The 12,486-nt window shown below is 40.2% G+C and overlaps 1 protein-coding gene across 8 annotated transcripts in view; it reads left to right on the forward strand.

Moving 5' to 3' along the window:
• Pnpla4 (patatin like domain 4, phospholipase and triacylglycerol lipase) overlaps positions 1–12,486 on the forward strand; it is a 159,110-nt gene that overhangs the window by 25,292 nt on the left and 121,332 nt on the right. For 4 of the 8 annotated variants that reach the window (XM_087209936.1, XM_004867354.4, XM_004867352.4 and 1 more), the window contains 2 exons: positions 6,347–6,499; positions 7,290–7,503. The exons of the other annotated variants lie outside the window; for them this stretch is intronic. In XM_087209936.1, the coding sequence (XP_087066062.1) occupies positions 6,347–6,499; positions 7,290–7,421 (285 nt within the window). In that variant the 3' untranslated portion in view covers positions 7,422–7,503. Of the gene's footprint in view, positions 1–6,346; positions 6,500–7,289; positions 7,504–12,486 lie in introns of those variants that run through there. 8 annotated transcript variants of the gene reach the window in all.

The following is a 12,486-nucleotide window of genomic DNA, read 5'->3' on the forward strand; positions in this document are numbered from 1 at the left end:
TTAATAGATGAATAAATGAGTAAATGGAAATAAATTGAAGTCTTTCTTTTCAATGAATTATTTTTTCTTTTGTACATATGAAATCCTTCCAGTGATAGAATGCCACAGATATGTGCCTGCTATTAGACCATGTTTTCACAGATTCTTGTCATCAGTTTGGAATGAGAATTTTCAAAGGAGTTTCTAATATACTTTTAAAACATGAGTTTTGGCAAATGACTAAATATCAAAAGAGGATTATCTGCAGAAGTACCACATGCAGATCCAAAGAAAGATTATAGGATTTTGCGTTGTTTTTCTGAGTTTGAATTCAAGTAATATTTTGAGTCTATAGTATTATAAGAACATGTGTTGAAAATTGTCATATTATTATCCCTCCATTGAAACTTTGTGTTATGGATTATTCATTCTTTATTACTTTTGACACATCTGTTGGAAAGTGAATTGTGGAATGCTCCCTGTTACTATGCATTTATATAAAGTTATTACTGTAGCGGAAGGAAGCTCCTATTTCTTCATGACTTAGACATTTCTCATGGAAGCAGAGCTTGATGACTACGTGGTAAAAGCTGGGGTGGGAACCCACTAGACTAGAAAATGTGGATGAGTGGGTACTTACTCGGAAATAGAAACTTCTGTTTTCCAACGATGTTTTAGATGTTTTTTGCCTTGTCTACTTCATTTTTGAAACAGCATGTCTGTCTTCCAGGAAAGGCCTTTTGCAGCCTTTACAGATTGTCAACTGCTAAATCACTCCCGATTTTTTAAAATGTATAACTTTATTATCAAACACACACATACACAAAAATTAAAATTATGCAAAGAGAAACAATACAAGGGAAAAAACTATAATAATATTCAAATATAGTAGAACTCGACCTAACTTAAATATTTTTCCATATAATTTTTAAAAATCTCAAGCATTAACAAGACATCAGAGGATGTGATTTGTTTTAAAAAGATTTTCAAAACCAATATTGAACAAATAGTGGTCTGGAAAAAAAAATTCTAGTTAGCTAGTAGACTCCACATAAGCCAAAATTTTTTTTTAATTTAAATTTCAATACAGTCATATGACACGTGATGGAAATACAACCTGAGACGTATGTTTTTTGGCAGTTTCATCCGTGTGTATCGCAAAGTACCACACAGAGTGCCATCTTCTATGTGCAGACTGAAAAGGTATATGTCAATCATCTGTGATGGCCCCTTGATATGATCCAAATATGCAGTTAAACACGAGATACGTGAGGCTACCACTGGCATAGCAGCACACTGCTTTACAGTAAACTCTTTTTTTTGTGTGTGGTACCAAGGATCGAACTCGGGTCCTTGCGCTTGCGAGGCAAGCGACAGAACCACTGAGCTAAATCCCCGGCCCGGTAAACTCTTATATAAGTAGGATTTTGCTCTAAAGGATGAAAAGCACAGCATGTTAGGATAAGTACCTAAAACAGTAACCACTCTTGCTTTTTGAAGTCATTATTTTTGATCAGCTTTACAAATTCAGTCAACAGTGTACTGAGAACATTATTCAGTACAACTCAATATGACTTTTTTTCTTGATCTCTCTTTTTTAAAAATGTTTCCACTTGTCTCCCTTTCATTCTAAAATCTTATCTGTCTTTTCCCCCCCTCCTATTTTTCTTTAACCTAAATGGGAGATTATCAACTATGTCCCGGGAGATGGACTCATATTGTCTGTCTGCCTGTCTGTCTCTCTCTCTCTCTCTTTCTCTCTCTCTGACACTCTCTGCCCATCTGTCTCTTCTCTGCATCTTTCTCTGTCTCTGTCCCTTTCTCTCTCTGTCTCTGTCTTCTCTGTCTGTCTTTGTGTCTGCCTCTCCCCATCCACTCGCTTCTTCTCCATTTTAAGAATAGCTAAGCAACACCATTCTGCTTGATACAACTATTTGTAGCTTATTTCATGAAAGGAAAGAAGACAGATTTGCAAATGTAAAGTTATTTTTAAGTCCATGTATTTGTCCTTATCTAAGTCTCTTCCTCACCCCTCAGGCAGCAGTGCTGATTTCCCTGCCCCACTGGAAATCACTGTATTTTATGATATGTCATAAAAAGTACAAATTGTAGTGAAAAGACCCATTCTACCCCCTATTTCATGTATGCTCTGCATCAGCAGATACTTCATTTTCTGAAATATTTCTGAAAAGCATCCTGCAGTAAATACCTTTGGCATTGTGGTATGTAATCTCCATCTTTCCACCTGCTCAACCATGCATGCTGTTGTAATGGGAAGGAAGCCATTGACAATCTGTGAACAAAAGGACATGGCAGTGTGTTACTAAGACTTTATTTGCTGAAACAGATAGTGGGCTATAGCTTACTAACCCCTGATATAGAGCAAGTAGACCTCCAAGATAATTTCCCTTTGTAAAATGAAGGAACTGAATATACAATTTCCCCTTACTAATAGGGGATTCATTCCAAAGCCCTCAGTAGACACCTGAAACCATGTATATTAACAAACGCTATTTTTATTGCTTTTCCTGTTTGCCCCATCATACCAGAGTTAATCTGCCCTTCTATGTTTTATGCCATCGTGACAGCAGGCTGGTTTTGGGCTCCTGATCCTCCTGCTTCAGCCTCCCAAGTGCTGGGATTATGGGTGTGTACCATTGTACCTGACTCCATTGTTAAGAAAAATAAGGGTTGCTTGAACACAAGCACTGAGATACTGCAAGACTCAGTCTGCTGAGTCATACTGCTAAATGAGATGGCTACTAAGTGACTACCAGGAGGGTAGTATATACCTCATGGATACACTGGACAAAGGGATGTTTTATGTACTGGGCAAAAGGAGTTGGACAGCTCGAGTTTTCAATCACACTGCTCAAAATGGTGTGCAATTTAAAGCTTATGAATATTCTTTTATTTCTAGAGTTCTCCAGTTAATATTTTTATATGTCAGACCTTGGATAAGTGAAACTTCAGAAAAGGAAAACAAGTTTGGATGACCTTCCTACCTTGTGGAGTTTGTTCTTTTTGATGGTTTTCCACAACTGGAGATTGAACCCAGGGCCTTCCCACTGAGCTACAACCCCACCCTAAGCTCAAACTGTTGATCTTCCTAACTCAGCCTCCCAGAGTGCCAGATTTACAGTTTCAGGGGATCTTGTAATGATTCAGCTGATGATATATGGGAAATCCATTATAAACAATTTGTAAAACATTGGTCCCGTGCCTCATTACATTTTCAGTTTTCCACATAAATTACATGACAACCTTGCTTGAATTCAGAAAACCTGTTCTCAATAGATACCCACATTATATCAGCATGTAAAGCAAAAATTAACAGATACTAACAGATGAACAGTCTAGTCTGTTGCTGTACAGCAGGTCCGATTGTATCTATGAGTGATTTCATGAATTTTGGTTTGCAGTTCTGCAACCTTGGAGAAACCCTCATGGTAGACCCTGCCCCAGAACTGGCCACGGATTTCCTTTTCTACTGAACAGTTGTTTATTTATACCTCTTTGAACTCGGCCTGGCATGTACAGCATGCTTACAATAGTGCCAGAGGTTGGATAAACATAGCTAGATGACCAATGGTATCAGGTGGCAGCAACTGTGGGGACTGCAGCGAGTTTGATTTTGAAACACATTTTGCCCTGGAATTTTGCTGTGCTCGCCTTCCCCAGTCCTTGAAGATGTAGCACTGTGTGATAAAACCAATAAAATACACGGCACAATTCTAAAGGAGAAGACCCGCAGTTGTTTTCGTAAGGTTGAGTTTGGAATCATACAGAAGCTCATGGCAGTGGCTACCTCCATGTAGGATGCCACTCATCAGGCAAGAAAATGGGAAAAACTTGCGGGACTATGTGGCAAACAGCTGGAGCATTTATGGACTGAAACATTTAACATGCAGGAGTTTACACCACCAGCAGAACACATGCTATAAAATGCTTCCGGTTGTAATTGGAGGCTGAAGAATATTTGTTGCTCTGATTATTTGCAGAAGTGTTGTAGAGTCAGCATGCCTGAAGGAACGCGTGGCTATTCTGAGTGAAGGGGCTCATGAGAGCATAAATTAGGAGCAATAGGTACCGCGTGGAGAATACCAGAGCCAAGGGGGTTGTGACATGTGGGGGATGCAGAAACCAGTATCATTGCAAGTGTAATCAAGATGCTCACTAAGCTGTGTTTTCCCTAGTCATTTATCCAGTCAGCATAAGCTAACGAGAGAACAGGATTTGGGGAAAGGATTTTCAGTTCCTTAAAACAGCAGTAGTCATTAACCCCACAGTAAATTAGAACACTTTTCAATTTAATGAGCCAGATTCCCCTCTTTTCATTAAGCTGAACAAATCAGATGAGCTCTTACTTAAGACTGGATGGCGTATCTTGAATTCTCCCTGATGAATTTTTACATCATTGTTGACAGGTTCAGTTGAGTACGAAATGAGGTAAATTTGGAAGGTGTCTTTTTTTCTTTTTTCTAGGCACTATCCTATTCCAGAATTTGGTATTCATATTTAAATTAGGGGGGGAAGCAAGCAAGCTGTGGGACAAAATTAGATTCTGTGTGACTTTTTAATTTTGGGGGTAAACTTCCCTTTCATAGCTTGTATTCATATAATCTGCTCTGTCTCTCTCTCTCTCTAGTACATATATGTAAAATAACAGATACATATAAAATATAGGTATTATGCTATACACAGCACATATGTGTATATGCTACATACACGTATACATGTGCACATGCATGTGTTCTTATGCACATATACTTGTATGTACACATACACATATTAGTATGTCTATATAACATCCTTATAATGTTTATTATGTTATTTTTAAAATAATGAAAAGTTGGACCAGGGATTTAGCTCAGTGGTTCCGCCACCTGCCTTGCAAATGGAAGGTGCCAAGTTTGATCCCCAATATCAAAAAAAAATAATAATAATAATGATAAGATGCAAATTGTCTAGGTCAGTTTCATTTAATCAAATCTGCTTAAGCTTTCTCCTCTACCAAAATTTAATTCTCTCATAAGAAATTTTCTACTTATTTTTTTTCAGTTGACTTTCATGCCCTTTGGAGGAGTAGGATCTGGTCAAGACCTTTGTGAATAGTGTATTACCGGTCATGTCATTACCAGTGTTATAAGTAGAAACGAGAAAGAAAAAATTAAAAGAAGAAAATAATAATTAATTGTTTTATCCGAGTTAAGCACATTTTACACTGACCTGTCACACCTTCCTCACTCCACCTTTGTGCAGTTTTATTAAAATAAAATTTAAAGTACTGCAATTTTTAAAAATAGCAATTTTTAACTTCTATGTTAACAGGCTCAAGCAAAACTCTGTTTGCAAACGTCCCTGGTATAGACTCTCTGTGAGAGATTCTCCACCAACACCAGACCTTTCTTTTGTTTGTTTGTTTAACATTTTACCTGAGGCATACTGCTGATGGCTGATAGGACTTGGAGGCTTTGGGCTCCATTTCTGTGCTTGTGTGTACAGCTGTGCCTGATTATATACGCATGGAGGTTCATGGAGGCACTGAGATGCCTTGTGCTTGGAACATTTAACATGAGGAACATTGTGTCTGTCTTTCTTCCTGTCCCCATTTCTCACAGCACAGTTTTAGAGTGAAGTGGCCAAGGGTGCATTCACCTTGATCATCCTGTCCTCCTCTTGCCCCGGGATCTGTTTCCTTTCCTCGTTCTTCCCTTCCCTGCCCCAGCCATCACTGTGCTTTGTGGGTGGGTGGAGAGTGCTGAACCCCTTCTGAGAAAAGCTGGTTCTTTACCCAGCACCTCCCTTTCTCTCTGGCTTTAGAACAAAGCCTGCTTCACATACGTGGGAGCCACTTTGCAAATAGAATTTCTGGTTGTTCTATTAATTTTTGCATTTGCTGTGGGAAATGCCAGTTTCTAATTCTTATGATAAAAATAGGACCTCCCCTGGTGGTGCATGTCTTGTTCCGAATCAACAGTACACTCGACTCCACTTGGCTTGCATAAGAAGTCCTGATCTCATCATACATGGCTTCTTAGACATGCCTCGTACACAGTACAAATTCAGGTCCCTCTTAGGGGAAATAATCTAGCTTTTCAACTTTGGGAGAGCTCTCCTGACTCTGCCCCAGAGTTCTTATTATATTGGTGACTGATTTGTACACAAAGGCTTGTTTTGCTCCCAAAGTAGCTCCCCCGTTGGATGAGCCCTCAGAAATAGCACTTTAGGAGGCCACACTCTGAGGCATAGATCTTGACACAAGGAGGGGAAGTTCTCATGGACAAAGCCACTGTGTCTCTCTTGGCTTGGGACTTGTGTCGTCATCAGCGTGTACTGATGCTGATGAGGCCCTTCTTGTGCACAGAAGTGGGTGGATGGAGGCCTCACCAATAGCCTTCCCATCCTGCCTGTGGGCCGCACCGTGACCATCTCTCCCTTCTGTGGACGGCTGGACATCTCCCCACAAGACAGAGGGCAGCTCGATCTGTACATGAACATCGCCAATCAGGATATAATGGTGAGCAATGGCATTTGGTGACATTTGAAGAGTCCTAATCTACCAAAAGCCCCCGCAGAATTTAACATGCGTCCCACACATTGGAAGTTCATTGATAATTTTATGTACACATTGTGTTTCTCAGTGTCATGTTTTTCAACACTTTGCAACAGACTGTTCTTGGGGACTTAGTCCTTATGGATTGTCAGGATGTACGCTTTTTGCTGCTGATCAACTCTCAATTTCTCTAATGTTTTCTTTTTCCTCTCTTCTTTTTCACATCCCTAAACTCAGTGGGATTTCAGAACAATTCAAGTCATTTGTTTATTTAGAAAGATGGAAATGGTGAAATATATAAACATACTGGAGAAACAACTAGGGACCCAAATGAACAATTGACATAAAAATATTGATTCCTTTTCTGTAATCTAGCGGATGTCAGCATGAGGCAGTGGCTACCCAAGAAATATTTGGCACTGTCCAGCATCATTTTGGGCTGTCACATCTGAGCACAGCTATGGGTATCTTACGGGGTGAGGCCAGGGATATTGTTCAATGTACTGTAGTACCACAACTGCACCCATATAAAAGGTCCTGGCCAGAAATGTCAACAGTATCAAGGCTGAGAAGCCGTCAACTGCTCTATGGGTGGAATTAGCTTTTTAATTGTTTTTCTACTGACTTTTTATGTTATTGCTAATTGTATCCATGATAAGAAAGCTTAGCATATATGAGTAGCTATATATGAATAGCATCTATTTTTACCTGTACTGTAATTTTCTACGGCTTAAACTGTATCCTCCTCTCCCAGTTGTCCCTGGCCAACCTGGTGAGGCTGAACCAAGCCCTCTTCCCACCAAGCAAGAGGAAAATGGAATCCCTGTATCGATGTGGATTTAATGATACCGTGAAATTTTTACAGAAAGAAAACTGGTTTGAATAAAATGCCTAAAAGTGTGTAACACAAGATAGGTTTCAGACAGCTTTAGAGAGAGACTTCTGATTAAATCCTTTCTTTAAAAGTCTGTCAAAACTCTGTGTTGATTCATTATCACCCTTGGCAATATTTGTATTTTTTTTTGGTTTCTTATTACTATATGTTTGCGATATCTAATAATTACATTCATCTTGGGTGGTTGGTACATGTACATATTGGATCTTAGTCATTTTTTCTTCTCTTCCCATTCCCCACCCTCTTCACTCCTGCTATCCCCAGATCCCCTTCCCCCCTCCATAAAGTTTACCTCTGTTTTCTATCATCTCTCTTTTCTTTTGTTATGTAAGGTACTCATATTTTTTGGTTTCTCATACAAGACAAAACATACCATATTTCACCCATGTCTGATTTATTCCACTTAGCATTATGTTTTCAAAGTGTATCCATTTTCCTACAAATGGTTCAAATTTATCCTTCTCTATGCCTGAGTAGTATCCTACCATGTATATTTATATCACCCCATTTTCTTTTTTCATTCATGTGTGATGGATACATATAAACTGCTACCAGGAGTTAGCTGTTATGAGTTGTGATGCTATAAACATGGGTGTGCTTGGATCACTGTAATTGATGTCTTTAACTCTATCCAGAAGAGCTATCCAGAAGAGGTGTAGCTGGGTCCAATGGAGTTGCTGTTTTTAGTTTTTTGAGGAATCTCCACACTCATTTCCATAGTGGTTGTACTAATTTACATTCCCACCAGCCATCTAGAAGTGTATCTGTTTCCCGACAACCTTGCCAGCATTTGTTGTTTCTTAAGTTCTTGATGGTATCTGTTCTTTCGCAAATGAGTCGGAGTTTTAGCGTTTTGCTTTGTATTGTTTTTAATATATGAATTAGTACTTCATTTCAAGAGTTCAGCATTGGATTAGCATTTGGTTATGTCCCTCACAACAGTGCACTCAAGTGATGAAGAACCACTTTTAGGGGAAAGTCATCGCCTTTGAAGAATTCAGCAGTCCCTTGGGGTGGAGGTGTTGAAAATGGAGGGCCAACACTTAGGTACCACTGTGGTGGTGTGGTCTTGACATGAAGCAGGATTAAGCCAGGTCCTCCCTACAGCCCCAGAATGGAACAAATCAGGCTCTCAGGGTGAAGCAGGCCTCGGGGTGGGACAGCATGTGTTTGAGAAATAGGCAGCACCCTGAAAGAGCTTCCGTTGGCACTGGATGGACAAAGGCCTGCTCTCCAATGGGACACGTGATCACTCCGTGTACAACATGAGGTGGATATCGAGGCACCGAGGAGATGTTGCAATTAGGTGTTGTCTTCTTTCTCTGTTGGGGCGCACCCTACCTGTCTGTCCATTCCAAACCCCATCTCCCTCCCAGCTGAAGAAAGCAGCAGGTTGCTGATCTGTGTCTTCCTCTCCCATCTTGCCTCTGTCTCTGGTCTCTGTCTCCCTCTTTTCATTCTCTTTCTTTCTTGTCTGTTTCTTTCTTTCTGCAAGGCCATGCCTCTCTGAGTGTTTAGCTCTCTCTGTATACACTAGGTATATCTACTCTAGGAACTTAAATTGGTAAAATACCACTAAACACCTGGAACCGAGTAAACCAAATACCCTAGCAAATAATGACAAAAATCCAAAATACTCGTGGGATGAATAATTTTTAAACCTTAGAGTACAGGTCCCAGGTCTTGCACTTCTTGAATAGTCATCCACCACTTGGAAGACTTGTGGGTGGGTTTCTACTAATTCACCTACACTGCCTTAAATCTTAAATCTGCTTTTATGGGGTTTTGCCAAGCATGAACCCTTAATTACTAGAAGGCACTTAGAAACAAGCCAATTTAATTGCACACCTTTAATTGTCCTGCATTACTCTTTTTACCCTTGCAAGCCATTCTTTAAATCAATTTTAGGGTCCTCAGAAGCCCCAAATACAGAATTTTCAGCACATAAACACCAACTGTTGCCTCTTTGGTAGGGAGTTCTCTAGAAACCCAGCCCAGAGTAACAGTGACCCTCGGGGACATGTAATTTATCTACTCTAGCAAACATATAGTTAAGTCTCAGTATGTTGTTTTCATAAGGGGCACATGGGGCATGGGTCCCCAGTTCATTCTTGTGTCCATTTTCTCTGGATACATTTTCATGTTGCCTAAGATTTTCACCTTACCCCTTCCTTTCATCATTGCGTGTGGATATTCTGTGCTCATATGTCCTTTCTTGATGAAACCCTAGGAAGAAAAAGAATCTTACTCTCTTTGACCTTAGGTTTTTTCTATTATTCCATGCTTGCAGTAATAATGTTGACATTCATTGGGTGGAGTTGATCCGTGTACATAACACATCTTCATTCTTTTTTTTATACCCTCCCCCCCTTCCATTCCTTGATCCCTCTCCCATTTGAGAAAGATCTATCTCCCCACTTCCTATTATCTTTTATTTTGCTTTTTACTTACACTTTGGATTTTTCATGTATGAGAAACCATGTGCTATGTAAATTTGTGTTTCTGATTTATTTCACTTAACATGATCTCGAGGTGCATCCATTTTTCTACAAATGACTCAAGTCTATCCTTCTTCATGGCAGAGTGCTACTCCACTGTGTTTAAATACCATGGTTGCATTTATCTGTTGATGGACATATAGGTCACTTCCAAGATTTAGCGATTATGAATTGTGCTGCTATAAACATAGGTGTGCATGGATCACTATAATCTGATGTCTACCTCTTTCAGGAAGATACCTGAATTCCATCTCACCCCTGAAAGAATGGCCATCACCAAGAAATCACAAATACCAGGATAATAACAAATGCTGGTGATACTGCAGGGAAAAAAAATCCTTCTGTATTGTTGGTGGGAGTGTAGACTGGTACAACCACCATGGAAATCAGTATGGAGATTCACCACAAAACTAAAAGTAGAAATTGCATTTGCACCAGCTAGTCCTCTTCTAGGTATCTTCTTGAAAGAGTCTCTTGGACTTTGAAATTAAATTTTTGTTTTTCTGATGCTGGGGATCGAACCGAGGGCCCTGTGCATGCTGGGCAAATGCTTGAGGATTTTGTAATCCACTACATGTTTTTGACCATTTGGTTGGATGGTCTTTTCTTTAACAAAAAAACAACCATTGTACAATGAATGGATGGATGAGTCTACAGCCCTTTCTCTGGGGACGTGCAATGATGCCATGGTTTTTCCTGGGGGTCTATAGCAAGTTCTTGGGGTGGCAAGGAAAGGGACAGATTCTGTTTCCCTTTGCTGCAGCAGCATGCAGCTCTGACTTGAGCTGCTGGCAGGAAGCAGGCACTTAGCACAGGGACTGATCTACTAACAGGACCAGAATTCCACAGCACACCAGACCTGGTATACACAAACTCAGAAGAGACTTTCTGACCCAGATCCCAATGTGTTTGCAGGGTAATTTCTGGCATAAGCTTCTTGGTAAGTCCCCAGTTCCCTGTTGGGACAATTTTCTAATATCTTTAGATGGGTCATTTAGAATTTCGTGTGTCTTCCTTTTCTTCTTTTCAGTAGCGTGCCTTGTAATTATGGAAACCCACTGTTTACACTGACAATTAGGAAAAATAGATTTGGTTTTGAAGTGCGATGATGCTTTGAAGGAGCAAGCAGTCTGTTAAACAAAGGAGGAAAGACTCCTGTGTGTTCTCATTCATAAGCCCACAAAGAAGTATCCACACAGTTCTGAGCATTGAAGTATCACTCCAAACAAGCGGTAGCTGTAAATGTGCACTGTGTCAATCGCCTGTTTGTCCAAAGTTTCTGCTCAGAAAAATAGGTAAATGCAATTATACAAAAGCTCTCTCTCTTTATAAACACTAATCATGGGAAGATCTTAGATCTCATCTAGTACTTTCCCAATTGAGGAGTCAGTAATACACAAGTTTAGTGTTTCAGGACTTTTCGCACCTAAGTCATGTCTTCACAATGGTAAAACCTACTTACAAGTGGAAATAATTGTCTGCATAGCTCAAAATGGAAGGAAAAACAATTATTGCCCTTCAGGAAAAGTGAACTGATGTTTGAACCATTATTATTCATGTACGTCTTGACTTATTGTAATTTCCCCAGCTTTGGACTGACATAAATATGATTTAGTTTTTTCTGTGTTATGGAAAGCACGTTAAATAGCGCTCGTACACACCTTACAATATTATCCCATCCAACTTCATCTTGAAATCAGTGTCAATTTTCCAGAAACATGAAGATAAGCAAACCCATGAAGGCATGTATGATGTCCGTGTAGGCACATGCACACATACTAAAATGCAACAGGTCGTGCTACGTTCCTTTTCATTGTGCAAAAATGAGGAAGCATGTGTTTAGAACACGATTCTACTGTGTCTACAAATGCTCGCTAATGTTTATGTCATCCAGTTCACCTCTGTGGGTAGAATAAGTTGCTCAGTCCCATCCAAATCACATAATATCAACTCTCATTTGCTGGCTTCCCTGGATTTGCTGTGAGACTTTCTGACTGTCGACAGTCTTGTGGCCTTTCAGATGAGTACCCCACTCATGAGCTTTACTTAGATGATTGCTCTTGAGCCATATGGAAAGTCCACAAGGGCATGTTTGTGGGTTCCTTTCCTCTGGGAGCTTATAAGCAGGCTCAGGAGGGGTTTTGGGGTGGACTCCTCTTATTTGTCCCAAAGGGAATAGTGACCATACTGATGTGTTGTTGTCCAGTGCTGGCCAAGCCCAGAGCTGCAGTACAACTCCTCAGCCACTGCTAACCTGGATTTGGGGAGAGACCAGTGGAGGAGATGTTGAAGCAAAGGTCTATTCAGATCCTGACCTTAATTCAGCAAAGGGCAAGCTTTGCCCAAGGAAGGACCTCTGTGCTCACAGACATTGGGAACACTTCCACATTGGATCCTGACAAGGGACATGAAGCTGTGTTATCAACCTCAGTCAGAAGAATCCAACCGTGATTTCTGATCCAAGATGGTGGCTAGCGCCAATCTTCAACAAGGGAAGGGGCCTATTCTGGTCCACCATTTCTGACTGCTCCTAACCTGAGCTGAAGGAATCTTTGCCT

The sequence above is a fragment of the Heterocephalus glaber genome, unplaced genomic scaffold (genome assembly GCF_053883595.1).
Source record: "Heterocephalus glaber isolate CG9 unplaced genomic scaffold, H.glaber_assembly_v1.0 deba00001072, whole genome shotgun sequence".
In the NCBI taxonomy this organism is placed as follows: Eukaryota; Metazoa; Chordata; class Mammalia; order Rodentia; family Bathyergidae; genus Heterocephalus; species Heterocephalus glaber.